The following is a 16352-nucleotide window of genomic DNA, read 5'->3' as shown; positions in this document are numbered from 1 at the left end:
TCCCCTTCCGTCGAAGAAAACGAAGCTCTGCTTTCCGCCGGCGCGGCCGGCCGCTGACCGCCATCGCACGCGGAAACAGCTACCGCTCGAGCACGGAGGATCATTTCGCGCTCCGTTTCACTGAATATCAGCTGAAAGGCAGTCCTGCTTCCCTGGCGAGCTCTTCGTTGCAAGGTTCAGCGGCAGCAACGGTATCCATCGCGGCGAACGCAAATGCAGCGGCCATGCATGCAGCCATGATGCAGCCAGCCCCTCGGCCGTTTACGCAAGCGGTGACGTATCCTGGCGCATTCTGATTCACTGAGAGCAACGAAATCTGTGACGACACGGCTTCAGCACCAAATCTGGGGTGAGAGAAATTGAGGAAGAGATATTTGGTCTTTGTTTAAGACTTTCTCCGCTAATAACTCATATTTTTGCACCCAACAAAAACGGCATGCATTCCTGAAGGTCCCTCTTTTATTCCATCTGAACTTCCTGTTTCTCTTTAGTATCCCTTTAAGTTATTGCGGAAAGAGACGTGGCCCGGACAGCTGAAAGCGGAGGTTCTTATGAATACCTTCTTATTTGGGGAAGTGGAGAACTTTGCTGTAGTACTGGTTGCTGTGGTCTCGGAAATGTATGCGCTGACGCCACCCATGGCACAAACCGCCCCTCGACAATGCACAGTAAGTGAATGTGCGACCGGCAAGAGACGCTAATGACATGCGAAATAATCTTCATCGAGTTGAAACGCCCTCAATAGGAATATATTCCTGCCTTTGAACAACAGGGATGCCTCCATATGTCTGGAATATTTCTTGAAACATTCGGCGTGGAAGCCAAGAAGAAACAACGCAAGTGTAGAGTTTGATAACCATGTCTTTATTGCGAGATTAGAGGCAAATGACTCGTCGTGCTTCCCAGTAACATTTTTCGGAGGCCACGTTTTCTAGGCACTTCGCAACTTGGTTCATATAGCAGCTGCTCCTTTTGCAAGAACAACTTAATTTTTTCACCTTTAGAGTGCAGCCCTGTTGTGGTGCATAAATGTCTATGTCTAAAGGGAACTTGCAGCTGCACTCCCCACAAGCAAATACCATGCCGCTGCCGGTTCTGGAATGTGGAGCACCCGAAATGCCAGTTCCTAAAGAAGATAAAGAACATACGAGTATATTCTGCAGGCACAGTAAAATTCCAATTTCTAAATACGGGCCGGCCTCATTACTCATTAAGTAAACACATCATTACTATAAAATGTGTACATGCGTTAGAATAGGAAGCATTATAGGCACTGCCATACTCATGTGCATGGATATTCTGAGAGGAAAAACATGTTTTCACTTGGAGATGTAAAAGAAATCACCCAATGATCAGAATATATAGCTAACCGTTGTCTTTTTCACAAAATGTCACAAATTTGCCTTTTTCACAAAATGTACTACCACAACCCCGCTCTTCGATCCTTGTTTATCCTACCAGCGCCATTTCGCTTACACCGGCTTGATCATCCCCATAAGGTTAAGATACCGTATTTTTCAATTACTGCAGGCTCGCAATCTTTTGTCCCTAGAACCGCAAGGGACTGGAATCACTTACCCACATTCATAACGGACATAGCTCATCCAACTGCCTTTAAACATGCCCTATCAAGCTTATTGTAGTACCACACATTACGTTCCTGTGTGCTTTATGTGAGTATGTAATTATTCGGTCTAATGCTTCGTATATGCTGTATATGTTTTGTATAATTCTCTCCTTTCTTTTAATCCCTTTAAACCCCTTCCCCCGTGTAGGGTAGCAAACCGGACGTGCTTCTCCCTGCCTTTCCCTTCTTTTTTCCTCCTCCTCCTCCTGTGTAATGCTTCTATCTTTATGTTATCTTTATGTTATTATTTTTGTCTTCACTTTTACTTTGTATGCCCCTCCCCCTCTGTAATGTATTTATACCCTGAGGATACTGAAAATAAATAAAAAATAAATAAATAAATATATATTTCCTGTAGCACATCAATCGTTGTGTTCCACGTTTTATATTCCACGTACGGCTTGACGTGTTTTTATATTTTTAGCAAAGGTAACAGACAGCCTCCTGTGACACATATGTTACAGCAAAATATTGAGCTTGCAAAAAAATATAACATAGAGTGCAGCTAGTGCGTTAAGCAAAATAAGCAGATGTGCCAAAACATTAATAAGGGCGAACGAACCGCAGCTACGAAGCACTGGAAGCTTGACGATAACCCGATCTGAAGAACCACGTTTTCACCAGGTTAACGTTATATTCGGATGAATGCTGCCACCGAAACGGGCAAAAGGCTTTACTCACCGTTATATCCTGTTTGGCCAGTTGAATCATCGGGGCTTGGAGCTAAAGATTGAAGAAACTTACATGCGTCAAATGCGCGGTGCGTGAGAAAAAAAACAAAAACATGTGACAGTTTAACAAAAAACTTTAACAGTGAATAGACAGGGAAAGCTGAATGTGTAGGGAAAAGAGTTTAATATCACACATCAGTGTAACGCGCCGAGCTCTTATCTTTGTCGGACAAAACAATATGTAAGTTGTTTTAGCTAAAAGTGAGTCTTAGATACAGAAGCTTTGGAAGCAGTTATGCCAAACGACTGTTTCTGACGTATCACAGAAAATGCAAAGCACTTCATTGCCGCAACAGGTACATTTAACAACGTAGATTTGAAGCTAATTATTTGTATCGCCAATCAAGGACTAATTGCTCAGACACACGCCGCCTGCCAAACGAACAAATCTGGTGTGTGATGTTCCTATTATCTTCAAACTGAAAGGCTAATGTTGGGACTAGTTGTTGGTATATCCTGTATAGAAACGTGCTGCTGAGCTACACTAGCGCACGAATAACCCATACGACACTTGGGTCTGTACCTATGAGACCCTGCTGTTTTGACTCACATACCCTTAAAATATACACAAAAGGAAAGTTGCGCACGGCATTTGCATAGCGATATCCGTAGTTCATCGCAATCTGTTGAATTTGCCTAATCCTTCTTTTTCTGGCTCTCCTGTGCGGCAGACCAGTTTCTCACTTCATCCGGCCAACATATGCGTCTTCTGAACATCTTTCTAGAATACTCTCAGTTGACCTGCTTAATGTTGTAATACATAAACACTGTTCGATGGTAATGAAAACTGGACCAGCTCGTTCACTTCTATTTCTGGCCAAGGGGAGCACAGCTGTAAAATACACGAACTGCTCTTTAAGATAAAGGTGAATTATTACTGTAAGTAAACAACCAATATTTAGTTCATTGAAAAATCAACAACTAAACTTCCGTCCAGCATATCAAAAACGCAACTATTGATTTTGATTTCAGTTTCTCGTGCTTACATCGACAATTTGAGGCATCAAGAAAGCGATGTTGGGCTAGTTGGTTCATGCTTTAAATGTGATTCTTGCGCAACAAGACTAAGACGAAAGAAGAAGCGACAGAAAGAGCGCGGAAACAGGACAGGAAGGACAGACAGAAAGGTGCTTTTTCTGTCCCGTCTTCTTTCCTCTTAGTTTTATTTCGCCAGAACGAGATTTGAGGCATTAAGATTAGTGTGCGATGTATGATACGGCGAAAAAGCTTGCTTCAACGGATATTAAGGTGAAAGGCGAACGATGCGTTGTCATCGACCCGAGTAGACAAGGCTGGCTCTTATACAATGCGCAATGGTCGCGCTAAACTGTTCGGCAAAGTGAGCGACATCTCAAGGAAACGAGGGCGAGTACAAGGTCGCATCGACAAAGATTCCACGAGAAGGTGCGTGAGCCATAAGCTCCGGGCTGGGGGCATGGCCGAAGACCTGCCCCACCAGCTGCGCATCGTTAGGGATCGGGGTACTCGTTGTAGTGCCCGGAAGGGCGCCTCCACTGCCATCGCACAGGTCATATAAGACGTGAGTGCCGTGGGCATTGCAGAGGTAATTCTGTACTAACAAAACAGTTGCACTGTGTCATTTCTTTCTTTAAATAAAGTTTCTGGACGTCGAAATTCTAGAAATATTGTCGGCAAGACTCAAAGTGCCATAAAGAATTTACTCTATTAACCTCTCTGCAAATCGTTTCAGTGGCATTTCTCACGTGCATGTTTCGTGAAAACAAACACAAAAAGTAATCACGCGGAAGCAGAACGTCGCAAATGTACCCAGGGTACACCACAAGTGGACAACTAGTCAACAAGTGGCGACGAGGACGGGATCAAGAAGGAATATAAGCAGAACAACCGCCAAGCAAACCCGACTACTCGGCGTGAGACGCTAGTGGCATGGCGCAACCACGCAGCGCACCGCCATTGTTCGCAGTACTCCGCAATTCGATTCAAATGCGGAAACGTGGACAAACTACTCCGAGCGTCTAGAATCCTCATCATCATCATCATCAGCCTATATTTATGTCCCCTGCAGGACGAAGGCCTCTCCCTGCGATCTCCAATTACCCCTGTCTTGCGCTAGCGTATTCCAACTTGCGCCTGCGAATTTCCTAACCTCATCATCCCACCTGACTTTCTGCCGTCCTCGACTGCGCTTCCCTTCTCTTGGTATCCATTCTGTAACCCTAATGGTCCACCGATTATCCATCCTACGCATTACATGGCCTGCCCAGCTCCATTTCTTCCGCTTAATGTCAACTAGAATATCATCTACCCCCGTTTGTTCTCTGATCCACACCGCTCTCTTCCTGTCTCTTAACGTTACTCCTAAGATTTTTCGTTCCATTGCTCTTTGTGCGGTCCTTAACTTGTTCTCGAGCTTCTTGGTTAACCTCCAAGTTTCTGCCCCATATGTTAGCACCGGTAGAATGCAATGATTGTACACTTTTCTTTTCAACAACAGTGGTAAGCTCCCAGCCAGGATTTGGCAATGCCTGCCGTATGCACTCCAACCTAATTTTATTCTTCTGTAAATTTCTTTCTCATGATCAGGGTCCCCTGTGAGTAATTGACCTAGATAAACATATTCCTTTACAGATTCTAGAGGCTGACTGGCGATCCTGAATTCTTGTTCCCTTGCCAGGCTATTGAACATTATATTTGTCTTCTGCATATTCATCTTCAACCCAATTCTTGCACTTTCTGGATGAAGGTCCTCAATCATTTGTTGTAATTCCTCTCCCTTGTTGCTCAATAGGACAATGTCATCTGCAAACCGAAGGTTGCTGAGATATTCGCCATCGATCCTCACTCCTAATCCTTCCCATTCTAAGAGCTTGAATACTTCTTCTAAGCATGCAGTGAATAGCATTGGAGAGATTGTGTCTCCTTGCCTGACCCCTTTCTTGATAGGTATCTTTCTACTTTTCTTGTGGAGAACCAAGGTAGCTGTGGAATCCTTGTAGATATTTGCCAAGATATTCACGTATGCCTCCTCCACTCCTTGATTACGCAATGCCTCTATGACTGCTGATATCTCTACTGAATCGAATGCCTTTTCATAATCTATGAAAGCCATATAGAGAGGTTGATTGTACTCCGCAGATTTCTCGATTACCTGATTGATGGCATGGATATGGTCCATCGTAGAATATCCCTTCCTGAAGCCAGCCTGTTCTCTTGGTTGACTGAAGTCAAGTGTTGTCCTGATTCTATTGGAAATTATCTTGGTGAATATTTTATACAATACTGAAAGCAAGCTAATGGGTCTGTAATTCTTCAATTCTTTAACGTCTCCCTTCTTATGGATAATTATAATGTTGGCGTTCTTCCAGCTCTCTGGTACACTTGAAGTTGTGAGGCATTGCGTATAAAGGGCCGCAAGCTTTTCAAGCATGATATCTCCTCCATCTTTGATTAAATCTACTGTTATTCCATCTTCTCCAGGCGCTTTTCCACTGGTCATGTCTTTCAAGGCCCTTCTAACTTCATCGCTAGTTATAGAAGGAGCTTCTGTATCCGGTTCATCACTATTTCGAATGGAAGAAGCTTGGCTGTTTTGGCTACTGTACAGGTCAGTATAGAATTCTTCTGCTGCTTTTACTATGTCATCGAAATTGCTGATGATATTACCATGCTTATCTTTCAGTGCATACATCTTGCCTTGTCCTATGCCTAGTTTTCTTCTTACTGATTTCATGCTGCGTCCATATTTTACGGCTTCCTCAATTTTTCCCACGTTATAATTTCCCTCTCATGACTCCGACAATTAACCCATGGCCCTCAGTTCCCAGTGGCTGCGGAGCACCTGACCAAGGTGGCGGTCAGACCTGCTACGCGGCAGAGGGTGCTAAGAATCTCAGGGTCAAGGCAGGCCGCCAATGGAAACTGAACCTGGCAACGTTCAACACGCGCACCCTCTCGAGTGAAGCTAGAATCCTACTACGACGCAAATAGAATCCCCGACGACGCTCGCAAACGCGCCATTCTCATAACATGCCTCAACCCGGACGAAATCTCTTGGCGCCGAAAAAGTCACGGGAAGAACCTTATGATGCCATCATTGGACTGCTCAAGCAGCACCTGAATCCGGCATCGTCGGAAATATATGAAACGTACCGGTTTCAAACCCGCGTTCAGAACACCCGCGAGGAGGTAGGCGAATACTTGGCGGAACGTCGCAAGATCGCAGACAACTGTGGCTTCGGTAGCACGTTGGAACAAAACCTGCGTGACAGATTCGTCATCGGATTGCGAGAAAAGATGGTCCAACGGGTACTCCTCGCGAAGCCAAAGTCTCTTATCCTTCAAGAAGCAGTAGATATCGCCACTTCTGCAGAACTGGCGATACAAAACGTGGAACGCTTCGGGATCGGCGAACGAAGTCAACGCCGGAGCCTTCAAGAATAAAACGAATCCACAGTTTCGGCACGCCAAGGCAAAGACACCGCGGCCGTGCATTCGCTGTGGCGACTGCTCGCACGATGCTCCGAACTGTCCGCATAAAATGTCGACGTGCTAGAATTGTCCAAAGCAAGGGCATTTAGCCAAAATGTGTTTCGGCGGCGGAAAACCGAAAAAGCCAACAAAGTTGCAGGCTAACGTTGTGAGTGTCGAAACTGGCTACAACAACTGCAGTGAAGTTTTGGACATTTTCACGGTAACAAGTGAAGGTACTGTGGTTGAGCCGGTCTACAAAACAGTGAAGTGGGGACCAGTGGATGTTGATATGCAGATGGATACGGGTTCCCCAGTCTGCATAGTTTCTGAAGAAACATATCAACTCCATGCCAAGCAGTTGCCAGCCCTGGAAGCAACAAACAGGGAGCTTCATTGCTACTTGGGAAAGCTGGGTAAGCGGGGTGCGGGGTCAGCGGGGTCAGTGGGGTCAGCGGGGTGCTTCACTCGACAGCCCAGCACCAGAACTACAGGGCAACTGCTGAACTGTACGTTGTGCGATGCCCTGGACCCACACTGTGTGGTAGAGATGTGATCCAAAAGCTTCATCTGCTACCCGACAAGGAGGTAGGCACAATCCTGACTCCAGACAGTAAAATCTCAAGTGTCACAAAATGGCTGAAAGAAAAGTTCAAAGACCTCTTTGATCCAGGAACAGCACTGATGAAGGGACCTCCTGCCAGCCTTGCGATGAAGAAAGATGCAACTTCAAGATTTCTGAAAGCCAGTTCATTACCGTATGCACTACGTGAAAAAGTGGGTATGGAACTCGACAGAATGTGTCAGCAATGAATGCTATCTCCAGTGAGCCACAGCTGTTGGACAACGCCAATTGTCCCAGTGGTAAAAGCAGATGGAAGCTTGAGAATATGTGGGGATTTCAAGGTCACAATCAACCCCGAGTGTGATGTTGACCACTATAAGCTCCCAAAAATGGACATATTTGCCTCTCTCAAGGATGGCTACAGGTTTTCAAAGTTGGACCTACGGGAAGTCTACTGCCACATACCACTGGATAAACGAGCAAAGCAAGTTGCAGTACTAAACAGCCATAAATGCTTATTTGCTTATAATAGGCTGCCATATGGCATTGCATCAGCCCCTGCCATATTCCAAAGGAAGATGGAAGAACTTCTGAAAAACGTACCAGGCACTCAAGTCTTTTAGACGATGTACTGATCCCAGAGGCAAAGAATAGCTACGGGAAGACGGTAAACAAGGTACTGGAAATCTTTCGGGAAAATGGTATCCGGTTGCGGAAAGACAAGCGTGTGTTTGGAGCACAAGAAGTGACCTACTTGGGACACAAAATTGAGCGACACGGCTTGCATCCTGCAGAAAAGAAACTGGACACTATCATGGAAGCACAGCACCAGAAATGTCCAAGAACTCAGATCGTTCCTGGGTCTGATCACCTATTACCGCAGCTTTTTGCCTACCATGTCTAGGCTCTTGGCACCCCTGTACTGGTTGCTACAGAAAGACAGCAAATGGCTGTGGGCAGCTGAAGAGAAGACAGCGTTTGTAGCTCTAAAGATCGCTTTGATAAATTCAAATTTGCTTGTGCACTTTGACCCCACGAAGGTAATAGTGCTAGAATGTCATGCCTCGCCAGAAGGCATTGGTGCTGTGCTATCTCATGTGATTGATGGTATTGAGAGACCAATAGCATTCAGATCCCGTACCCTAACAACGACAGAGAAGAATTGTTCTCAGTTGGAAAGGGAAGCCCTGGCCTTCGTGTTTGCTGTGGTGAAATGTTGTGACTCTTTGTTATGCAGGCAGTTCACAGTGAAGACTGATCATGAACTACTGGTGGGGCTTTTCAAAGAAAACAAGCCCATTCCTAGTACTGCAGCATCACGCATTCAGAGGTGGGCAATTACCCTTGGGGCCTACAAGTACACCATAAAATACAAGCCTGGATCCAGCAACCAAAACGCAGACGCATTGAGTCGACTACCTGTGCCAGCCAGTGAGACCGAACAGCAAATGCAAGACTCTGACCAACAAGACAGTGCACTGGTAGCCAGTATTTTGGACACAGCACCTGTCTCAAGGAAGCAGCTGGCAGACATTACTGGAAAAGACCAACTCATGCAATGCCTTCGTGTACAGAGGGGGTAGCCCAAGAAACCCCCACGGTCTAACCATGACCAAGTACTGCCATTTTGGAGACGAAGGAATTCCCTCACTACAGATGGGCAGCTCATCCTTATGGGAGACCGACTAGTTGTTCCTGAGGCAGCTAGAAGAGCTTTCCTGCTGGAACTGCACGAAACACATCCTGGAGTCAGTACCACTAAAGCGTTGGCAAGGAAACTTGTGTGGTGGCCTGAAATTGATCAAGATATTGAACAGCTTCTACGCAGTTGCCCGATCTGCCAGCAGACAGCATCTATGCCACTATCTGAGCAGCCAGCTGCATGGCCAGCTACAACTCAGCCATGGACGCGTGTTCACATAGACTATGCCGGCCCAATTGAAGACAAGATGGTGTTGGTTGTTGTCGACAGCTATTCAGGCTGGATTGAAGCCGTCGCAACACACAGAACAACCACCGCAGCAACTATTGAGATCTTAAGGAGCATATTTGCTCGATTTGGTCTGCCCAATTGTCTAGTGTCCGACAATGGCAGTGCCTTCGTCAGTGCCGAATTTGAAGAATTCATCACGAAGAATGCCATAAGGCGCATCCGTATAGCACCCTAGCACCCTAGCACCTAGTATAGCACCTAGTAATACTCTACGAAGCGGCGCCCGCGGGCCACACCCCCACAGCGCATGCGCGTCCCCTCCCCTTCTCTCTCCTTTCCTACGCTCCCCCCTTTCTCTCCTCTAGGAATCCGGAGCGGCGCGCTCGACAGGTGGTGCGACAGCTGCATACTCCGCTGGGGCGCCATGGTAGTTCCGCGATATGAAAATGACGGAGAGCGCACGCCTCATTCTCTCTCCTGTGCAGCGCCGCGATGAGCGCTCGGGCCCCTGCCGCGAAACCATCTCCCGCTCAAGCTAACCATCTCCCCGCTGCTTCGCATCCACACATGGTTCCCTTTAGCGGGAGATGGAGTAATGTTTTGTGTAGATATATTCCTGCACCTAAGGCCATCGATATAGTAACTCATACGAATACTTTAAAGCAACATTTCTATCACATTCATCGCTACATTCCGTGGCACTCGAGCTTTGAACTGCGGCACATTTTCGGCCCGTGGCAAAACACCACCTGCTCGTTATGGGCCTCCAAAGTGCTGCCAATGTTCTTGGGGGCCGGAAGCCTTAACAAAACTTTGTAAATATCTCCATAGTGTGTGTGCGTATAACTGCGTGTATGTGTTTTTGCCTATAGATGTAATGCCTCAGAATTATGAATGTCAAAGGGCTAAAACGTGTTGTGGGCGAAGTATAGGAAACCGTTCACGTGTTAGAAATAGATAGTGCGTGTGTGCATGTGCGTGCGCGTACATGTGCGTGTGTGTGTATCTGTGACTGCATGTGCTGTTTACGAGTTTATTGCTGCGTAAAGCATAACCATCACCCAGCACCTGGAGTAGCATGTCAGCTGATCAGCCAGGTTAACATATCCAGTTTCCGCCTTACGGGACAACCTGCCCTCCATTGCTCTGATACAAGAGGTTGTTCGTGAGGAGATAGCTAGTTTTGCGCTTCCGTCTCTCTGCCCGCTTATCAGGTTCCACCGGCTGCTTGCTCCCAGACGCAAAGTTATCTCTCGCCCCGTCGCAACCCGGCCGATTGGCGAACAGCGTATGATACGAAGATCTGTTTTTATTGTTCCCGAATTGGACATATCGCCCGTGACTACCGCAGCCGCTGGTTGTCGTCATCTCGTTGGCCATCTCACAGCGACTACCGTCAAGCACCAGGCCCTCGTACTTTCTCGCCTTAAAGCCAACCTCTATGGAGCGAAAAGGCGACGAACTTTCGGCGGCGGCCGCTCGGCGACGGCCGCCCGCCGCCCGACGTCAAAAAAATGACTGTTCGCCGCCGATCCACTCCTTCCAGATATTCGCCGCCCCGCGAACCGCCGCCGCCGGAAGTCGCCACGCACGGCGGAGAGCGAGGACGAATCGGACCACATCGCAGAGGTCGACTTCCGTCGGTCGCCCGTCGACGGGAGTTTTGGTTATTGACGCTTGGCTACTGTTCGGCTATTTCCTACCTTCGTTTCAAATGCTTGTTTTCCAGCGCTGTTTCACCTCCTTGTTGATTGTTCTGCCTCAATGTTCCAGTGAATAATATGTGGTCACTGCTTGTTTTGTGTAGTTAGAGGCTTCGCTTCCCGATGATGCTCTGCCCATGCATACCCGCAACATGATGCCTTGCGTACCGCCGTGTTTTGGAAAGACGTTTCATTGAAGTTTGCTGGTGTCTCTACGAAGCACTTTCTCGGATGTACCACTACTGGTACATCCGAGAAAAACGCGAGATGAAGAATCGCGTAGGTGCGGCATATGAGCGGCTCGCTACTTTAAGCGACAAAAGAGCCTTCTTGCAAACCACGTACGTAAAACATGGTAGCTTCGAATTGAATTTGGCGTGGCTTTTGTAGAATTCGCTTCGTTCATAGCAAATGACTGCGTACACGGCTTTCGCTTAGTCTCAGGCCGCTTCGACGATAGTGTATTTGGATAACCTTGTGGAGTTTTTGAGATCGCTTCTGGTTTCAAACGACACGAAGCCTAACGAGAGAAACCTTCAAGATATGTCAGCGCAACCAATCGGTGAAGTCGAGAGATAGGCGTGACGTTGGCATAGGGCCTCTGAGATCGAAAGATCTCGCAGGCCAGCTAAAACTAATAAACGTGCGCTGCTTAGCGTACGCTGTACTATAGCGTATAGCGTACGCTATAAGTTGCGTACGCTATACTAAAACTGTCTAATAGCTTTCCGTGTTTCCTCCATGGCAGGGCAGGCTCGAAGGTGGAAGCTGACGGGAGAAAAACTCAGCTGCGCGCGAGCGGAGAGAACCGTAAATAAACACAGGGTGATAGACGAGGGATAAGTATCGGCGAAATACCGACGTGCCGCGTATTCAAAAAAACAAAAAGTTACAGTCTAAATACATTCCGGCTAACGGCAAACACTTATTGCACGCACTTTTTCAGACCTAGGGCCTTATTTTACGTGTAAGAACATTGATTTAGGCGCTGTTTTGCCTTCTGCTGTCATTCGCCAACGTCGCTTTCGTAGCCTATCTCGTCTGGCCACAACGACTCCTCGCGGGCTGCGTCGACCGCATGGTCGGCGGCGTTCGCCGGCTCTTGTTTGTATGGAGTGTGGTGCGACGAATTCGCGACGGCGCTTCGCGCTGGATTTTTCGTCACGTGAAATTCGTCGCGAAAGTTCGCTGCATGGAGGTTGGCCTTTACTCGCCAACTCAGACGCCTAATGACGTCAGCGCTCCGCCGAGACCCAGCCGCTCCCCGTCTCCGCAGAGGCGTCTGTCCCGTTCGCCTCTCGTTCGCCGCTGTTCGTACCTATCTACAACCGATCGCTTATTTACGGGAAACTAAGCGGAGCAGCTCCCGGAGGGAACGCTGCAACTACGACCCGGCCTACAAATCCTCTTTTGACCCTGCCTACACGTGGCAGCCTACTGGACGTTGAAGCAGTTGGTGTTGCCGTCACAGCTTTCGTCGACGCAATCCGGAAAGTTCTGACACCCGCCGTGCCCTGTACAGTACATGTTGCCGACGGTAGAACTTGACCTGTCATAAGAATGTGCACGTTTGACCATTGGAGACCACTACACTATTGTTTTATTAATTGTTCCAGATCAGTGCCCACATGACCTCATTCTCGGCCTCGACTTTCTTTCTACGCACTCCACCCAAATTGACTGTTCCGCTAGCATTGCACATTTTTACTGTTCCTGGGCATTTACATTGTACATTCTGTTTTGCCAAAATAATTTCTTATAGAAATTCATCATTTATTGCTTGTGTTGTTTGCACAGTCTACATACCATTTGTGAAATGTCGATCCCATTGGTTATTACGTTGAATTATTCGCTGCATGACGTACCCCACCGCTTATGTAATACCCCTGATAAAGGGGCCTTTAAGGAAATAAACTGAACTGAACTGAACAGGACCTGCCGTCTCCTACTGACGCCACTTCTAGTACACCACTCCGCTTATGTTCTGCTGAGTTCAGCCGTCTGTCTCCACAGGCCGCTACAAATATCCTCGTGACCACTTATCCTCCCGTTCCTGATGGCGAGTACGTCGTATCCCCGATCATTGATGTGATTCTGTCGCGCATTATTGCGCTTCCGCACACCATAAGCCGAATTATCGAGAATTGTAATTGCCTACCCATCCTAAATTTTGGATGTTCAATGCATGTTCTACCCCACGGCATTGCCTTGGCCCATATCACGCCTTTAAAAGAATTGCACGCTTCTTCCTTGATCCACAACAACATCAGTCAAGCTTTTATCGCTATCTCTCTTGATCCCACTCAAGGTGATGTGCTCCTTATGTAGATAGTGCCCATCGCTCTCAATAAGGCCTTGTTTATAGCGATTCTGTGATCTGCCATGCAACCCTTACGTCTATTATGGCGTATCGCAATTCATCAAACCTGCTTTCATATTTTACATTCTTCAGAGCTGTAATTTCGCGCACACAGATATTCCCGCTAAGGACAAAGAACTCTGCATAATTTGAACAGTGAAGGAACAGTTCGACTCACGAATATTTTTATTCTTCCGTGAATTGTAAACGCATCACAGTGACCACCACTACATGAAGAGGTTGAACATGATGACAAAAATTGTTAGGCTTTTATGGTTAACCATAAAAGATGTCACAATTGCAGCGACAGCGCGATTAAACTACTCCTGCGCACTCTAATACGGCCGTTGTCTACCACTCCCAACCAGTCTAATTTGCTTCCTAATGTACTAAGCACGTTCGGGATTAGCACGTCTTTTAACCAATTGACCGAGCTTATTACGCCATCGTGCGATACGCAATGTCGTAATCCCCATGCCCGACACCTCCGGAGCCGCGCACCCTGTTATGCGTGAGCAGCTTCCAGTGTGGTGCATTATTCCAGCTTGTCAATTTAACTTGAATTGGTGGCGCCATTGGTGCCTATGTGGAATGGCGGAAATCGTTGGACATGCTGTTTTGTCGCAGTGTTTTCATCACCTGCGTAGTGTTGGTTTCAAAATGCCTGCTCTCACTTTGCCACTCTCCGTGTATGCTTCACACGTCGGCTACAAACACCGTAGAAACTTACAAACACGCAGGTTACGCGATAGATCAAGGGTTATCGCATCTAGCTACCCGCTGCAAACGGTCGCATTGAAATAAACTGAAAGAATATGGAGGTGCTCCATACAACCATTTGGAAATATAAGAAACTTTTTCAGGTTATGCAGCTGGAGATAATAAAGACACGGGTAAAAATTGTTGGTAGGAAAGAGGACATCAAGTAATTGTTAGAACAAAGAAATAAAGCAAGCTATAGAAGAGCGTAAGCAGGCGTCAAGGGATCATCAAGAAGCCAAAGCTTTGGGACTACATGAAGAAGAGGTGCACTTAGATGGGTGAAATTGTGGGAAAGAAAAGGGCGGGTAATGCGCTCCTGCAAGAGAACATTAAATGCACAGGTGAACATTGGGTGCATACTATTCGCAAAAGAGACAGAGGCGCACAGAAAGATTCTGGAACCAAGTAAGAGCACTGGGAGGTCCAACTAAAGATTCGCCAATGGCTATAAGCGGTGAAGAATGTAACATCTAAGAAGGAGGCGATGCGCTGAGGTACATCAGAGACGTTATTAGGGATTAATTCGGGAGGAAATTCAGACTGAAGCAGATGCAGCAACAACACAGAAGCCTGAGAAACCAAAATTTAGCATAGAAACATTTTGATTAAAAACCCAGAAAAAATAAAAACACCGCCTAAGCACTCCGTACAGATGGTTAACCACCAAAGCTGAAACATGCGGCCCCAGTGTTTAGCAGTGGGTTAATCCCGACGCTGTATTGAAGCGTTTCTCAATTATTATTTACATGTTTGTGTTTCTAGTGAAATACAAGCGCCAATGGCGAGCGGATGCTGCTAACCAGGAAGCCGAGCTAACCCGAGATATCGCACGCATGCGTACAGTGTACTAGAAGAGTTGTAGTGCGCTCACAACGCGGCAGAGCTTGACGCACTTCGTGTCGCCGCCGACAGGCGGCGCGGTTCGCAGCGTCACCTGAAACTTTCCTACGCATCGCGGTAAAACAGCTATGGCGTGTTGCTCTTTTCACCATATAAAAGTAAAATGCACGACGTGCAGCGCACGAAAGTTCTTTTGGTGCACCTTCGCAGTGTGCAGTGAAATAAATTACTATTGTTGCGGCTGATCTACAGAGGGTTGGCGACGTCTTGAGCCGGAGGCTCAAGACGTCGCCACCCTCTGTAGATCGCATCTGCGAATTTCCGCAGATGCGAAATTCGCAATCCCGTTTCACATGGATCTACGGTAGCTGCGTTTTTCGCATATGAGTCGTTAAGCATTCTGACTGGCAATAACGAATGAGCGAGCCGCCTCCTATTGGTCGTCTGTTTCCACCGCTACAGTGGCTACCAACGCATCTGCGTTTTTCGCAGAGAAGTTCAGCACACCGAACATCGAAAAAACGCACGCACGAAGGGTCCGGCGGCCTATTTTCCGCAGCTGCGAATTTGCACGTGCAAATTCGCATACAAAATCGCACCATGTGAAACGGGCTTCACTGCTGCACAATTTAAGCTGGTTAGCTGGTTATTTATGTATTACATCTTTCGTAACGTTAATGCGACATGAAATCGAAAGGATGAAAATACCATGTTACATATATTTATGCAATAACAATATTTATTTACAACGAAATAAAGAATGATCCCGGAAGCGCCGGGAGCAGCCGGTGAAAACTCCGAATAGCTACTGTCTAGTGCGCTTCGGATTTTCTTCGCGGGTGCTTTGTCCCTTTCACACCTTTTCCTTTTGTTCCTGGGCTTCGGTGTCGTCTTCGTCAGGTACTGTGGTAAATTCGGAAGAATCGTGGAAACAGCGTTTTCTGATAGCACTAGTGGCAATTGTCACGAGGAATGCACACCTCTTTGCACTCTATAAGGTGCACAAGTCCCTAATTATGAATCGCGGTTCGAAGTGTAACTCACATACCCGCAAGATTTCTCCAGTGTCTTATCTGCACGGTTGAGGTTCCTCTCCCATTCCTTTCGCCGTTCATCACGTGGAACACTGAGCAAAGAGGCCTTTGGTGCATCTTTCACACGACTGTAGCCAGTTCAGCACTTGGGTGCAATGCAGTATTTTCGACGGCGGCTAGCCATTCTCACTCACTCAGAGTGCACATTGAGTAAAGCGTCACGCACAGAGCAAGCACAGAGGATACTGCTGAAAACGCCGAGGACTTGCAGTCGAGAGCCGACAACGTCGATATTAAGTGGTTAGTTTTCAGAAAGGAAAGGTTGGCGCAATCTTCTGCAGCCCTCGAG

At 47.1% G+C, this 16352-nt stretch overlaps 1 protein-coding gene across 1 annotated transcript in view; it reads right to left on the bottom strand.

The window, feature by feature from the left end:
• Nucleotides 1–844: 844 nt before the first annotated feature.
• Nucleotides 845–16352, bottom strand: part of LOC119448860 (uncharacterized) — a 62127-nt gene continuing 46619 nt past the window's right edge. The window contains exons 4-5 of the mRNA XM_049666529.1: nucleotides 2309–2350; nucleotides 845–1126 (exon numbers count right to left, since the gene is read on the bottom strand). Coding sequence (XP_049522486.1) covers nucleotides 876–1126; nucleotides 2309–2350 — 293 coding nt within the window. The 3' untranslated portion in view covers nucleotides 845–875. The remainder of the gene's footprint in view (nucleotides 1127–2308; nucleotides 2351–16352) is intronic.

The sequence above is a fragment of the Dermacentor silvarum genome, chromosome 4, assembly GCF_013339745.2.
Source record: "Dermacentor silvarum isolate Dsil-2018 chromosome 4, BIME_Dsil_1.4, whole genome shotgun sequence".
NCBI classification, from domain to species: domain Eukaryota; kingdom Metazoa; phylum Arthropoda; class Arachnida; order Ixodida; family Ixodidae; genus Dermacentor; species Dermacentor silvarum.
The sequence above is the reverse complement of the archived record's forward strand: the minus strand, read 5'-3'. Positions and strand labels throughout refer to the sequence as shown.